At 48.8% G+C, this 15175-nt stretch overlaps 1 protein-coding gene across 1 annotated transcript in view; it reads left to right on the top strand.

The window, feature by feature from the left end:
- Positions 1-338: 338 nt before the first annotated feature.
- Acp6 (acid phosphatase 6, lysophosphatidic) overlaps positions 339-15175 on the top strand; it is a 23240-nt gene continuing 8403 nt past the window's right edge. The window contains exons 1-7 of the mRNA XM_013349882.2: positions 339-894; positions 7905-8033; positions 8145-8275; positions 8592-8668; positions 11764-11851; positions 12232-12364; positions 14341-14441. Coding sequence (XP_013205336.1) covers positions 697-894; positions 7905-8033; positions 8145-8275; positions 8592-8668; positions 11764-11851; positions 12232-12364; positions 14341-14441 — 857 coding nt within the window. The 5' untranslated portion in view covers positions 339-696. The remainder of the gene's footprint in view (positions 895-7904; positions 8034-8144; positions 8276-8591; positions 8669-11763; positions 11852-12231; positions 12365-14340; positions 14442-15175) is intronic.

Genomic DNA, 15175 nt, shown 5'->3' on the forward strand with positions numbered 1-15175 from the left:
CCCTCCTCCCCAAATCCTAACCCAGCCTCTTCTCACCCTCATTTCCTCCCTACTCACCCCAGGCAAACCAGCAAGGGGGAAAAAACCAGAAGTTCCCATTAATTGCCTGGTGCCCTTAAGCTGCCTTAGCCTGAAGATTGGCCCAGTGGAGTGGGAGCTGGAGAGGGGGGTGGGTGGAGAGGCAAGACTTTCAGCTCAGGGGGTGGCCGGCCGAACTGCCGTCCCTAAGGGCCCTCGGCCGCGCGCAGCATTGTGGATGTTGTAGTTCTTACAGGCTGAGTTTCCACATCGGACGAAGTCTCCGGACTCACTTTCCCGTGCTCCTGTGCCGCTGACTTAGATGGGGGCAGGTCCTAGGCAGGGCAAGAAATTGCACGGGAGTTTAGTTATAAAATGTGGGCTTCTGCTGTTGCAGCCTCCACTCCACCTGCTTTGAAGTACAAGCTTCAGGTCTTTGCTGAGTCTGCAGCAGGAGCTGCCGGCGTCGCCTGGGCTTAAACTACTAGGCAGTCTTTCTGCTCCCTCCCATTTCTCCCCACCAGCGTCCCGCCCCTCGGGCCAGAGTGTCGCCGGGTCGCCCCGCTGGAGTCGCTTGTTCTGAAGACTGGATGGTACTTGCCCTCCAGTCCCTGTGAACTTGGGGGAGGCTGCTGAGCACCCGTACCTGCTGAAGCCTCAGCTTCCAGAGCCTCCAGCATGCGCGTGTGGGCCCCCGTGGGCGTCCTGGCCTCGTTGGCTTACTGTTTCCACCAGCGGCGGGTGGCTCTGGCCGAGCATCGGGTGCCTGATAGCCAGTGTCCAGTGGACCGCAGCCTACTGGAACTGAAAATGGTGCAGGTTGTGTTTCGACACGGGGCACGGAGTCCGCTCAAGCCGCTCCCGCTGGAGGAACAGGTGAGAGACGACGTACCTTAGGATTCCCCCCAACCCCCTGCGCAGAGGGGCTTGGCTGGGTTCAGACCAGAGGAAAACAGCAATAAACGGGCTGTGGCCCGGAGCCCTTTTCCCCATCCTTATCCCCCCCCCCCCCATCAGTCCTCCCTAGCTAGGGCAGCTCCCCCAAACTTTCAGTTTCAAGGTGTAATATAACTTTTAAAAGATGCATAGGCACCGCCCAGGGCATCTTGTTTTAAAGGCAGAGTCTAATTAGGCGGACGTGGAGTTGGGTCGCATTTAGCAGTTCTGTGTTTTGGTGAGGTTAAGTTCAAGAGTGCAGCGGACCTTGTAAGTGGCTCTATCGCTGGTTGTTAGTTGCAGAGACCTTTGTACCAGGAGTCACCCTAAGTGTTATCACAGCGCAGAACAGGCTGGTGCCTTTGGGACCAGATCTTATTACAGATTTTCTCATGGCTTGCTGGAGCCCGTTTGAGATCTCATGAAGTCTTTTTGGTGACGAGGACCATATCTTGGGGTTCTTTACGTTTTAGGTTTAGAAATCTGAATTAGCTAGTCTTATGGCTATAAATCAAGATAATTATGATTAAAACACAAGTAATTCGCTTTCTGTTTTGAAAACGATTGCCTGTCAGGTGAAAAAGAATAGGACACCAGAAGTCCCCAAGGCCCCACGTGTTGGATTTACCCTTGGAATGTGTATTTGTTCTATATTTTTCATAATCATATCTGCTTGCTGAAATGCTATGAATTTTATCTTCGTATCATGCAACCCCAGGTCCTGTCTTTAAAGAGGGTCACAGGTGAAAAGGTGACTTTCACATAAAGACATTTTAGCAGGCTCTTAATTTTATGGCTACACCACTTTCTGTCTGGTACTTCAATGTCGTTTTGCTTCTTTGATTCCCCACCTCCTCCACGTAGGGCCTTTAAAATTAGATCTCTAGAGGTTTTTTTTTTTTTTGTCCACACATGCTTCATCTCTTTGTACCCCTATTCTCTATTTCTTCTTATTATAGAGTGTTAGGAAGATATATTGATGTTTTAGATACCGTTATCAGTGACAGCAGAGAATAAAGTTTGTCTGTCTAGATCTGGACCCAGTGTATACAGACTGTGCAAGTACCTATCTAGATCAACCTGCACTGGTGGATTCTAGCATAGAATGGCTTCGTTGACATGCTTTGACAAGATGTTACAATTCTATGTTGAGGGAACTGGAAGAAACAATCCCACTCAATTCATTACTGGAAAGACAGCCATTACATTACTCCAGCCTCATTTTGAACTGTAAAAAAAGGAAAAAAAAAAAGATTTAAATCCTTTCAGGGGTGTGTGTGTGTGTGTGTGTGTGTGTGTGTGTGTGTGTACATACCAGTGGTTATGTGATGGGAATCTTACACCTTCATGGTGGAGATACTGAGAATCCCGGCTTTATTATCTTTCTTTCCTTTTTTGTTTTGTTTTTCAAGACAGGGTTTCTCTGTTTAACAGCCTTAGGTGTCCTGGAACTCACTCTGTAGACCAGGTTGGCCTTGAACTCACAGAGATCTGCCTGCCTCTGCCTCCCGAGTACTGGGATTAAATACATGCTCCGCCAGTTCCCTGCTCATTATCTTTTCTTTATATAGTTACAGAAGGTGGAGTGTAATTTCACGGCCTTGCTTTGCAGTTTGAGAACTGTTGCTTTAACTTCCCACTCATGCACTGCAGACTTAGGCTGATATTTTAATTTTTTAAAAATATTTATTTATTTATTATGTATACAATATTCTGTCTGTGTGTACTCCTGCAGGCCAGAAGAGGGCACCAGACCCCTTTACAGATGGTTGTGAGCCACCATGTGGTTGCTGGAAATGAAACCAAGAACCTTGGAAAAGCAGGCAATGCTCTTAACCTCTGAGCCATCTCTCCAGCCCGATATTTTAATTTTTTAAACATGATTGGTGGGAGGGGGAGGATGAGCACGCCTGTGTGCACACAGGTGCCTGAGAAGCCAGGAGAAGCCAGAAGAATCCACATCTCCTGGAACTGGAGCCAGAGGCGGTTATGAGCCACGTGGTATGGGTGCTGAGAACAGACTTAAGCCCTCAAAGCAAGCACTCTTGGTGGCCAAGTTGTCTCTCCAGCCCTAGGTAGAAGAAGCTTTAAACATGTCTGGTTTTCTTGGATAAGGTTCTGTGCCTAAAATCCAGGGGTGCAACCAACTCTCTGGCTGTGCGTAGTTGTCATCAGCCTCCTATGACTTGATTCTGGATATCTTCTCTCGAGTCTTTTGAATATCCATGGTTATTGATATTTCTAGCTTTATTTTATTCTGCTATGATTGCCAGAACAGACTGTGTGGCAACAATTACAAAACTAAGATTAGGTTTGCTGCATTTTCTAGTTTCTGCTGGTTTACCATCATTTCAGTTTTCCCACAAGCCCTTACAAAGTGCCATTGTTTAAGAGGAGACAGTGTGCCGACTTGTTTTCTTAAGGATTGGGGAACAGTTGTTCTGTCCTGCCAAAAGATTTGGAAATAAAATATGGAACTCGCTGAACATATTTCCGACCTTCCGAGTCTTGGCTCTGCGTTCAACTTTTCCCTGGCTTCCTCCAGACAGTGTCAAGGGAACCCCCTTAACTTTTATAACATAAGTGCAGCCCACCCTAGTTCCTTGCTAAGTTCATGTCTGTCTTTGACAGTATAGATGAGCCGGGAAGTATGCTATATTGCTTAACTCCTGCCTAAAGCTCAGCCTAGAGAAGTGTTTATGAACGATGTGCTAGTTCATTCATTCCTCTGGGTTGATGATGGTTCTAAACCCTGGCGGGTTATTGAATTCATGCCTGGGAGGTTCTGAAAGTTAAGAACTTTCCTTCTGTGGTAGAGCACTTCCTTCTGTGGTAGAGGACTCTGGCTTAGTTCCTGGCACCTGCATGGCTGTTCAAAATTGTATGTCCAGCTCCAGGAGCACCGCAGCACTCTGGGCTCTGTGGGCACAAGGCACACATGTGGTGCTCAAATGCCCAAGCAGGCAAAACACACACACAGTATGCATGCCTGAGTCTTCCTGCAGATCTAGATTTAATTGGTGCAGTGTGTCCAGACACTGTAAGAGCTTCTCTTCTCTGGTGTTTAGAATTATCTGGGCTCAATAGCGCTGAGAAGTGGAGACCCCACCCCATAAATATCCAAATGTGATTGGCCCAGAAGGAGGCTCAGACATCAGCAACTTAATTCCTTGTGATGCCTCGAGCATAACCAAGGTTTAAAACCCATTGCTTTTTCCTAAAATCTTCACCTGGAAGGTTTTGGTGTATTTTTCTGTACCTTTTTCTTTTCCCTGGGCTGTGTCCTGTCCATCCCACTGTGGAATTGCCTTCCCCGGGTATGCTGTGGTGTTGAGGGAGCAGGGAGAAACCGTCCACAGAACTCACCGCTGTGACACCCTGAAAGACATCCGTCACATCCCACTGTCCTCTTTATGAGACCCCGTGGGAGGAGTGTGTCTGTTAGCTTTAGGGGTGCTGTACTTCTCCTGAGCGGTTGTCTTGCCTGTATCTTTAACCTTGTCTTGCGGTGTTCTAAAAGCCGGCAGTTTAGTCCGGAATCTGCAGCCCCCCACAATCAGCATGTGGCTTTTTGCCATGCCCGGCTTTCAGGAACCGTACTGCTATGTCCGTTTCTGTCCCTACACTTGCTTGTCGTCTTCCCTGCTTACTTTGAATTAGTTGTTTTAAATTATATTTTAGGTTTTGCTATCATCTAATTTTCTTAAGATTTTTTTCTTTTAGTTTATGTGTCTGTTTGCCTTCGTGTGTGTCTGTGCACCGCAAGATTGCCTGGTGACTTTGGAGGCCAGAGAGCATTAAATCCCCTTAGTCAGCACACTGTCTCCTCTTAAACAATGGCACTTTGTAAGGGCTTGTGGGAAAGCTGAAATGATGATAAACCAGCAGAAATTAGAAAACGCAGCAAACGTAATCTTAGTTTTGTAATTGTTGCCATGTAGTCTGTTCTGGCAATAATAGCAGGAGGTTGTAAGCCTCCTTGTAGATGCTGGGGAATCCTTGACTTCTGGAAGGTCAATAAGTGACCTTAGCCACTGACCCATCTCTCCAGACCCCTAACTCTCTCTTTAAAGATGATGTGTATCTATGTATATGTATATATGAAGTAAAATTATCAAGTTAGTCTCTCCCCTGCTCCCATCCTCTGAAACAGGCTCTGGCTTTGAAGCCTAGATTGGCCTGGAACTCAGTTCTGTAGCTCAGGTTGGCCTTGGACTCAAGGCTGTCTGGCCGCAGCAGCATCCCTTCGCCATGCTCAACTGGTTTGAGTTCGTCTTTACCTCCTAGAAACTGAACAGGGATGAGGATAAGTGTGTGGTAATGGAGGTGGGTAGCGTCTATGAATGGATATATCATCTGTGCATGAAAATCTGATCGTGTGCTTAGACTCCACATGGCCTGAACACCAGGATTGTTGCTGGGACACACCAAGGGTCCTCTGTGCTCAGAGGTGAACCTGAGTGGACCTCGGGGCCTGTGTCCCAGGTTCTGTGCCCCATACTGGACTTAACCAACACGGAGGCTTAGTCTCAGCTCCAAAAGAATTGGCAAAGGAGAAAGCTTAAACAGCCAGATCTGACTCACGGGAATGTGCTGAGAGTCTCCGGAGCACACGGTGGGGCGGTGGGGGGATGGGGGGTAGCAGAGGGGGGTGAGGGTCGCTCACCCTAACCTGACCCCATGTGGTCACAGCTTTCCTGCCCTCCTGCTCTGTCTTGGTTTTAGACAGGGTGTTTGCAGTAGCCACACAAGCTGAAACCAAAGCCATATTCGTCCTTTTTCGTCCTGTTTACCTCCCAGCCCCCCCCCCCCATCAGAGCTTGTATCTGCCCACTTCCTCTGTTCCTGCTGCCTTAGATGCAGACTTCTAGGTCTCTCTGACATGTGTGTCAGTGGTAACTGTAACGTGCAGCACTGGCATTTGGACCACTCTGTGGAGCCATGCGCCTGTCTCACTACTGCTCGCGTGCCGGGTGGCTGGGGCTCTGGGCACCCGCTCCTACTTCTGTTGGAAAAGCTGCGATTTTTGCTTTTATCTCCTGTTCTGAGGTCCACCTCCTACAAGCCCAGGTGTTTGCGTCTCTGCATCGCTGGCAAATGTCATTCCTTTTGCAACTTTGACTCGCCAGCCTTTGAGCTGTGGCAGCTGTGTTTGGCATCTTAGAAGACAGATCCGCCCCTGCTATGCCATGGCTGTCATGTATATTCATGGCTGGCTTCCTCTCTGAAAACCCAGGAAAGGTCAGATCAGGTTACCTGACATTGGGTGTCTTGCGTGGGCTCTGGGAGCTGATAATAGCATCCAGACTTGTAACCCAGTGGATGACTCAGTCTCTCTTCTCCAGAAGCTGTCTATGGAACAGGACAGACTGGTAAAGGCAACTTGCCTGGTGCAGTTTGGTGAAGGCTTTTAAAGAGCCAGAGAAACTTATGTAAGCACAGGGCCCTGGCCACAGCTTCTTGGTTATGTGCTGTGGATGGGAGTTTGCTTCAAGGACCGGGGCAGGAAGGGGTCAGAGGTTTGAGTTTTAGAGTGTGTAATTGGGTTCACATTGAGAGAATCAATAGGCTGGGAAGGGGAGCCCGAGTATGGACTAGAGCATCCATTTTCAACCTGGGAGTCGAACAACCCTCTCACAGGGGTCGCCTAAGACCATCAGAAAACACAGATATTTACAGTCTATAACAGTAGCAAAATTATAGTTATGAGATAGCAATGAATAATTTTGTGGTTGGGGTCACCACAACACGAGGAACTGTACTGAAGGGTCGCAGTGTTAGGAAGGCGGAGACCGGAAGACCATCTCGTCTGACTCCGCAGAGATAACAGTCTCATGGGTCAGGTGTGAGACCTGTGTTGCTTTGAAAACTCATCCAGTTCAGGCAGGAGCCAGGTTATGAGGACTGAAGGAAGATGAGGAAAAAAAACAGGTGTCTGTAGATGGCAGCCATTTGTTTCAGAAACAGAGAACCAGAAATAGGCAGTAGTAACACTGGGCTTTCCGCGGAGTCCTCTGTGCGGCTGTGGGGCATGGAGACCACACTCGATTCTTTAGAGGTTGTTAATAACATGGCAGTCCCTGAGATCGTGTTTCATTCATTCATTCACGGACCCACTCACTCATTCCCTCACTTGGTCGCCGAGCGGCTGCACGTCAAGCAGCCTGGCTGCTTCTCCCTTTCAGTCGAATGGGCTTAGTGGGACAGCAGCGCTGTGAGTCTCGGTATGTCTCAGAGAAGACCTGAGCTAAAGACACCAGGGATAACAAACCGTGGTCCTTTCTTTAGTCGGAGGTACAGGCTCCTTCCCTTGCTTTCCCAAGGGAGGTTTGTGGGCCTAGTGTCAGGTGACTCTAGTCATGTCATCCCAAGGCCACGGGTGTTTGCAAACTGCCTCTGCGGGTTACTCAGTCTAGGGGTTGTAACCCACCTGGCAGTTCAGTAATTCCAAGGTCCTGGAGAGGCGCTATCTGGAAGATAATGGGCGAGAGAGAGGAAGGAGGCCATGTGGGGTTCTTGTCAAAGCCTCAGTTTATTAGAGACAGGGTTACAGCTTATATAGGATAAGGAATTTGGGGGGGGGGTGCACTGGGGCCTGGACTTTTGCCGCATGGTTCACATTGGTCATGTAGGCCAGGAGGTTAAGTTCAGTCAGGTCATGTAGGCCAGGAAGTCACAAGTTGACACACCTAGTTCTCTAGATAGTTTGGAATATGGGGCGGGTTCTGCTAACAGATAGCTCTCTATTAACAACTAATTGGGTGTGGGGTAGGCTCTGTCAGTAGAACAGTTCTTAATACAATTGGGAGTGTGGGGTTCTCTGCAGACTCCCCAGGGCGATGATTCCTGTAATAATTTTGGGGGAAAATTGGCTCCTGACAAGTGTTAGGGCTACAGTTTCAAGAACTTTCTTTTAATTCTATGTCTTTTTTTTTTAATGGCCATACCAGGTGGAGTGGAACCCCAAGCTTTTAGAGATCCCACCTCAAACGCAGTTTGATATCACCGTCACCGATCTAGCTGGTGGCCCGAAACCTCATTCTCCTTATGACTCTGAATATCACAAGACCACCTTGAAGGTAAGTGAGGCCTCCCTGCTCCGTGAAGCCCGCTGCAGAGCCGCGGGGACTTTCTTGAGTTGAGCTAGCCTTCATCTGAACAATCTTCTCTTTCTTCATGCCCCACTTTAGGGTGGCGTGTTTGCCGGGCAGCTGACCAAGGTGGGCATGCAGCAGATGTTTGATCTGGGAGAGAGGCTGAGGAAGAACTATATGGAAGATGTCCCCTTCCTTTCCCCCGTCTTCAACCCGCAAGAGGTCTTGTGAGTCCTAGATAAGGAGATAGATACGCACTTGCGGTCTTGCATGCATAAGCTGTCCTGACCTCTGCTCTCATCCATGGTGGTTTGGGGGACAAATTGCTACCGTGCATTTACCCTTTATGTTGTAGGCTGCTGTGGGCGAGTATCACTGAAGGTCACAGTCAGGGCCCTGGGAGCAGCCAGGCTGTAGGGAGGAAAGGTTTCCATCCCATGGTGTCCTGTGTGTGGTTCTGAGAGGTTTACACCTGCTCCATCCCCAGCCATTCTGCGTTCCCATGTGAGCATCTCTGCCTCTGCATGTTCATTTCCCTCCCAGTGTCCGCTCCACCAACATATTCCGGAATCTGGAGTCTACTCGGTGTTTGCTGGCTGGGCTTTTCCAACATCAGAAAGGTTCGTATTTGGGTCGGAAAGTCACCCCTGTGTCAGAGGAACTCTTCTCGTCTCGAACGCTCTTTCCCTTCCATGCCTTTTCTCTCCATCCCTGCGCACATGACTTCCAGTTGCTCGTGTTGCAAGGGGTCCTTCACCACCCATCCTTTAGTTGCCCTTGCCAACCTGACCTCCGCAGTGAGCAGGAACTGGGTGCACCTCTGCCTCCTGACTCCTTGGGCTTCCACGTAAGCTGCAGAGGTCATTCTGTCCAGGCTTGTGGGCAGTAGTGAGGCATGACTGAGACAGAGGGAAAGGGCCACCTCTAACTGGGACTAAGGACTGCTGTCATGACTCTGATCATATATATATATAATGGTTTATTTAACTTTATTTTATGTGCATTGGTGTGAAGGTGTCAGATCCCCTGGAACTAGATCTTCAGACAGTTGTGAGCTACCATGTGTGCTGGGAATTGAACCCTGGTCCTCTGGAAGAACAGTCAGTGCTCTTAACCACTGAGCCATCTCTCCAGCCCCCCATGGCTCTGATCTTAATGATAACCCCCAGCCCAATGTAGGTTGTATCCGCCGTGTTCTATGAAGCCTTTCTTCATTGAGAAGGTTGTTGAGTTTGAGTCTTAACACATTTAATCAGCGAATGATTGCAGTCGTCAATTCCAGAACTTTCCGCCTGTGAAGGGTGTGTTTCTTCCTTTCTTTCTGGATCCCATGTGAGACCTATGTTAGCCACCGTCACATGGATGTGGCCAGACCTCCTGGCTTGCGCTGTCAGAGAGAGGGGAGGCCGCCATGGCAGGAAGGTGTGCCGGCGGAAGCAGGACAGCAGTGTGAGGTGGTGTGTGTGCACATTGTGACAAGCCAGGACACATGCCGAGCCAGAGGCAGGTGTACCTGCAGAGGCCTGCCTCCACGCATCTAACCACAGCCGGGCCCCACTTTGTTAATGCTCCCCAGGTGCCCACACCTCACCTCTCCTCTAGGGAACACAAGTGTTCAGAAATACAGGATCCTGTGCTTCAAACCACAGCTGCAGATTCAAACCCTAACAGGGCCTTGGGCCAGCGAATGAGGCGAGCTTTTGTCTTTTGTAATTGTTTCAAGTCCACATGGAAGCACTCCTTTGAATTTCAGATAATCGTCTCCTAACTGGTACTCTCTAACAGGTATTAGGGTACTAATCCCTGCTACGTAGCAAAAATTGTTGTTCTGTTGCTTCTAGAAGTATCTTGAATGGAAATAAAGTTTCTGTAAAACTTTGAAGGACAGTAGGACCATCAGGCCAGAGGTTGGACTTGACCCGTCTACTGGTTTGGGGGTTGCTACTCACCCTGGCTTAAGCCGGCTGCCTCACACACTGTGTGCCTAGGAAGCCAGGCAAACAGGGCAGGCTGCTCCTTGTCAACCCTCAGGCTTGGAAATGATCCACAAGGCCTGGCCTTCCAAAAGTTCCTCCCTTGCTCACCTTCAAAAAGGCAAATGTCCCCTTCCCGGAAACAGTGTGACTCGGGAGGAGGCTTCTGAGTCACCTGTGGCCCCTTTTTCTCCACAGGCAGGTTGCTGACTGAATTGCCCCAGGTTCTAGCAGGGAGGGAACCAGCTACCTTGGGATAGTGACTCCCCTAATGACTGGAAGCCCAGTGGGACTTCCCTCGGGGATAATCTATGCCTTTCTCAGTACCAAGAATGGCAGAAGCCGCTGCCACTCACGGGACAGTGCAACTGCAGAATGGCTTTAGGAGGGAAGCCCTGGGGTGCCCGAGACGGTAGAGGGTAGCGGGCTGTACAGGAAGCCGGAGAGCGTCCGTCTGCCCACTTGGCTGTCAGTCGTTAAATGTAGATTGTCTGCTCAGGTGTGCCTTTCTTCCCATTAGCTACGTCCTGATAGCTTGCCGTCAGGAGCAGACTGCGGATGGACGTGGGTTCGTGGTTATGCTAGAGGTTTCCATCATGGTTATTCTCCTGACACATAAAGCATTGTCCTAAGAACTCGGCACATATTGTGGGGCAGACACCATCAGCTCCTTTTACAGATCAGAGAAGGAATGCAGAGAGAGGCTGAGTAGCTTGCCCGGTAGCCCGGATCTGCAGATGGTGTAGGTGGGGGCCCAGCTGTCCGTGTTTGTCCCCTTCGTCAGCTGCGTCTTTGAGGATGTGCAACATCTAGGATGTCTAGGGCGGAGTCTTTGATAATTTTGTCTGATCTTTGTTTTTAAATTTACTTCTGTGTGTTTCTGTGCTCTGTGCATGCGTGGAGACAGACGATAATGTGTACATGTCTTTTCTCCTTCCGTGATGTGGGTTTGGAGGACTGAACTCGGGGGGGGGTCAGGTTTGGTGGCAAGTGCCTGTGTGCTTGTGTGTGCGCGTGTGTGATAGTCTCATGGAGCTCAGACTGACCTCAAACTTAGTGTATAGTGGAGGCTGGTCTTGAGTAGCTAGTCCTTCTGCCTTTACTCCCGTACCACCGTGCCCAACCTTACCTGTTCCTTTCTACAAGCCCCCAGAATCCTGCAGAGGGGTCCCAGGGACTACAAGAAATAAGGATGCTAGAACACGTACCTGGGCTTTGCTTTGAGCCCCCATGCTGTGGGCGCTAACATGTTTCTTTTTATGCTGTGTGGTAATGAGTGGGTGGTGGTGGTGGTAAAGGGTGTTCTGTTGCTTTGAAAATCCAAGAATCCCTCTGCTTTGATTCCCTATGGGTTCTGCGCTGAGCGGATAGCCTTGTGATAGGTCACTCTATTGGCCTATGGAAGTGAATTGCGGGAAACAGGAAAATAACCCAATTCTGATTAAGTCATGCCAGCCGGTCTGCATTGGAATGCCCACATGCTGGTCCTGGTTGTGTCTGGGGATTGAGTTGGAAGCTTTGGTCTGATCCAGGACTGCAGCCCAGTGGGAGGGCGTATGCTAAACAGAACAAAGCTGCTCCTTTATCCAGTGCTTGGAGAACTGTGGGCAGAATCAGCGCAGGAACTGCACCTAAGAATGACCACTTAGATCAGCTCTGTAGACAGAGATGGGGAAGGCAGAAGCGGTCCTGGAAGAGGGAGCTGAGGCCCCCTACCACTGGTGTTTCCTTCCTCCTTCCAGGATCGGTCGTCATCCACACCGATGAGGCGAGCTCCGAAGTCCTGTATCCCAACTATCAGAACTGCTGGGGCCTGAGAGAGAAGACCAGGTAACAGGCTTTTCTTGTTCTTGCTAGCGTCTGCCATTGCTCAGGCATTTCTGGGGTACACTGAAACTATTCCAGAGTAGAAAGAATGGGGTTCCCACACAGATCTGAGTTATGCATGGTTTTAGTAAGATAGGTAGAAACAAAAGAAGAGGATTTGGAAAATTTAGTCTTATTCTAGCCCTAATTCTTGCTGATTTATGTTTACAAGTCATTTAACTTCTTAGAGCCCTAATTGTCTTGTCTGTAAAATGGGAATAATACTGCTAGCCACACTAGGTTGTTGTAAGGATTACATAAGATCGTAAACGCTGAACAAAGTACATTTTATAAATTACTAATCTCTGTACAGTAGTAATATAAGAGCTTGTGGGTTTTGGCAGAAGCCGGAAGAAGACTGCCAATTTGCAGCCAGGGATCTCCGAGGATTTGGAAAAGGTGAAGGCAGGTGTGGGCATCAGCAGTGGTGACAAAGTGGACTTCTTTCTACTCCTGGACAATGTGGCTGCCGAGCAGGTGGGAGAGCTGTTTCCCCTGGGTCCTGGGTTGGGAGCCATGGGAATGAGGTGACTTAGCCTCCTGGGAGCCCTCCCGTCTACAGGCTGCTGTAATAGGATCTGCATGTAGGATGGATGTGGGGATCGAAGGGCCCAAGACACCCAAGGAGGGACCACCGGAACAGTCAGATGACTCCTCACCCAGGGTCAGGACATTACCTGACCTGTGTGTTTTTGGGAGAGTGGGCTTTCGGTGGGCTAAGTAGCGAGTATAGTAAAGAATATACATACCATTTTTCTATATGTATATACTCACCTGTATGGAAGCCAGAGGACAACCTCAGATGTCCTTCTGCAGAGCACATACACCTTGGTTTTTGAGATAGTCTCTAACTGATCTAGTCAGATATGCTAGGCTGCCCGGGAAACCCCAGGGATCCACCTGTCTCTACCACCCAGGACTGCAGTTGTTAGCTTGTGCCACCACAGCCGGTTCAGGGGGTCAAACTCTGGTCCTCAAGCTTGCGTGGCAACCACCTTAACGATCTGTCTTCCCAACTCAAGCTTTGCTTCTTTTGAGACAGTGTCTAAATATGTGTAGTATCTAAGAATTGCCTCCAGCTCTTCTTCTCTGAGTGCTGGGTTACAGGTGGGTGCCACCCGCCAGGCTCTACTTGACAATTTTACATTTAGCATTTCTTAGGGTCCAAAACTTTAGGGATCCATCTTTATTGTGTCACTTTTGAAAGGGCTTGTATGAGTATCAGCATATTTTAAAATTTAAGCTGGCGTGGTCCACATTTCTATATTATATTCTTATAATCCTAGCATTTAAGATGCTGAGGCAGGAGGATCAAAAGTGGAAAGCTAACCTGGTCTACATAGTGCAGTCCTGCCTAGAATATATGTGTATGTGTATATGTATTAATATATTTATGTTTGAGTCTTGGGCTGGTGACGTGGCTCAGTGGGTAAAGATGCTCGCCTCCAAGCCCAGACAACCTGCATTTGGTTCCCAGAAACCTCAGATGCTCACAAGCTGTTCTCAAACTTTTGCATGTTCAGTGGAGCAGTGCATCCCCCCACCCAGGCACTCACACACACACACACACACACACACACACACACACACACACACACATCGGTCAATGTAAAATTTTAAGATGTCTGTAAAGTAATCTGGTTAGCCCGTTAGTCTGTTTTCCTCAAATTGATTTAACCATAGAATCTTTTTATGGACTCAGTATATTGTATGTATTACATTTTATGAATGCATATAACATTGTGTGTAATGTGTACATATTATTAAAAAGCATTGAAATTTATATTACATATCATGCAATAATAGTGCCACACAGTGGGACCCCTTCTGTGGATTGAAAGACCGGATGCCCAAAGGCAATGCAGGGTCTTTTTCCTTGTCTTACGACAATAACGATGCCTCCCAGGCATCCCTGTGCCTCGTGCTTATGTGTAGTGAGTTTAAGGTTATATGGCAAAGATTCATGAAAAGCATTTATATGGCATACAGTTTCTAAAATCATTTTAGGGAAATAACAACCAAATGAAATGTTTTAATTCCTTGACTTATAGTTTATTCTTTTTTTAAAGTTAAAAATTGTTAGTTTTCAAACTTGGAGTGCATGGGAGCCATCATGGGGTGTGAAGCTTTCTTTACAATCCTGTGCCTATATGGGGCTGGAGAGATGGCTCAGTGGTTAAGAGCACTGGCTGCTTTTCCAGAGGACCCGGGTTCAATTCCCAATGACAGCCCACAGCTGTCTGTAACTCCAGTTCCAGGGCATCTGCATCTTCACACAGACCTACATGTAGGCAAAACACCAAGGCACATAAAATAAAAATAAATAAATCTTTAAAAAAATCTATGCCTTATAGATCTTAATTAATACAAAGGTGTAAGGGTCTTGGGGACATAACTGGCACCCTTTGTAGGCAGGGAGTGTTTTCCTGTGACACTGCTGGTGACCCTTGCAGGTGCACAGCCTCTGTAGCTGCCCAGCGCTGAAGAGGTTTGCCCAGATGATCGAGCAGAGAGCCGTGGACACAGCCTTGTATGTGCTGCATCAGGAAGACAGGTGAGACCACAGGTGAGGGCTCTCCTTAAGTCATACCTGGTCGGTAGGGGGGGGGGGTCATCAGGCCCCTTCACACCTGCCAGCTGGCACCAACGTGGAAAGAGGCCTTTGCTCTCACTTCTGAGCTGGGGCTAGTGACTTGGACCTCCACTTCTGGGCTAGCCTACCCCAGGCCTCTGCTCTCACTTCTGAGCCGGGGATAGTGACCTGGACCTCCACTTCTGGGCTAGCCTACCCCAGGCCTCTGCTCTCACTTCTGAGCCGGGGCTGCTGACCTGGACCTCCACGTCTGAGTCTCGTACTCTTCCCTTTGCTTCACATTTCACAGGATCGAGTGCAGCGAGGGGAAGGTGGGATCATACGCTGCAGTCTGTCGACCACAGCTCAGTTAACAGATGTTCCCTGTTCTCGCCGGGTGCGAGGTGTTGCTTATTCTTGCTGCTTTCACAGGTGAAGGAACTAGACAGAATCCACAAAGCCGTGCTTGGTCCCTGGCTTGAAAGGAAGAGCTAGACTGAGAGCTGGTTACTTTTCCTGGGCTCCTGTGGCAGGTGGCACAGCTAGGACTTGGTCCCAGATCCTCTGACCCGTTTGCTGCTGTCTTGTTGGTACTTGAGAATCTGTTCTGGAATGCCCACTGCTGTAGTAATAGGAGCGGCAGGCTGCGTCCCGGCACCCGGCCGCCCACATGGCTAGCTCTACCCGAAATAATTACACGGACACTGTGTTCATTT

The sequence above is a fragment of the Microtus ochrogaster genome, chromosome 21 (assembly GCF_000317375.1).
Source record: "Microtus ochrogaster isolate Prairie Vole_2 chromosome 21, MicOch1.0, whole genome shotgun sequence".
NCBI lineage: Eukaryota > Metazoa > Chordata > Mammalia > Rodentia > Cricetidae > Microtus > Microtus ochrogaster.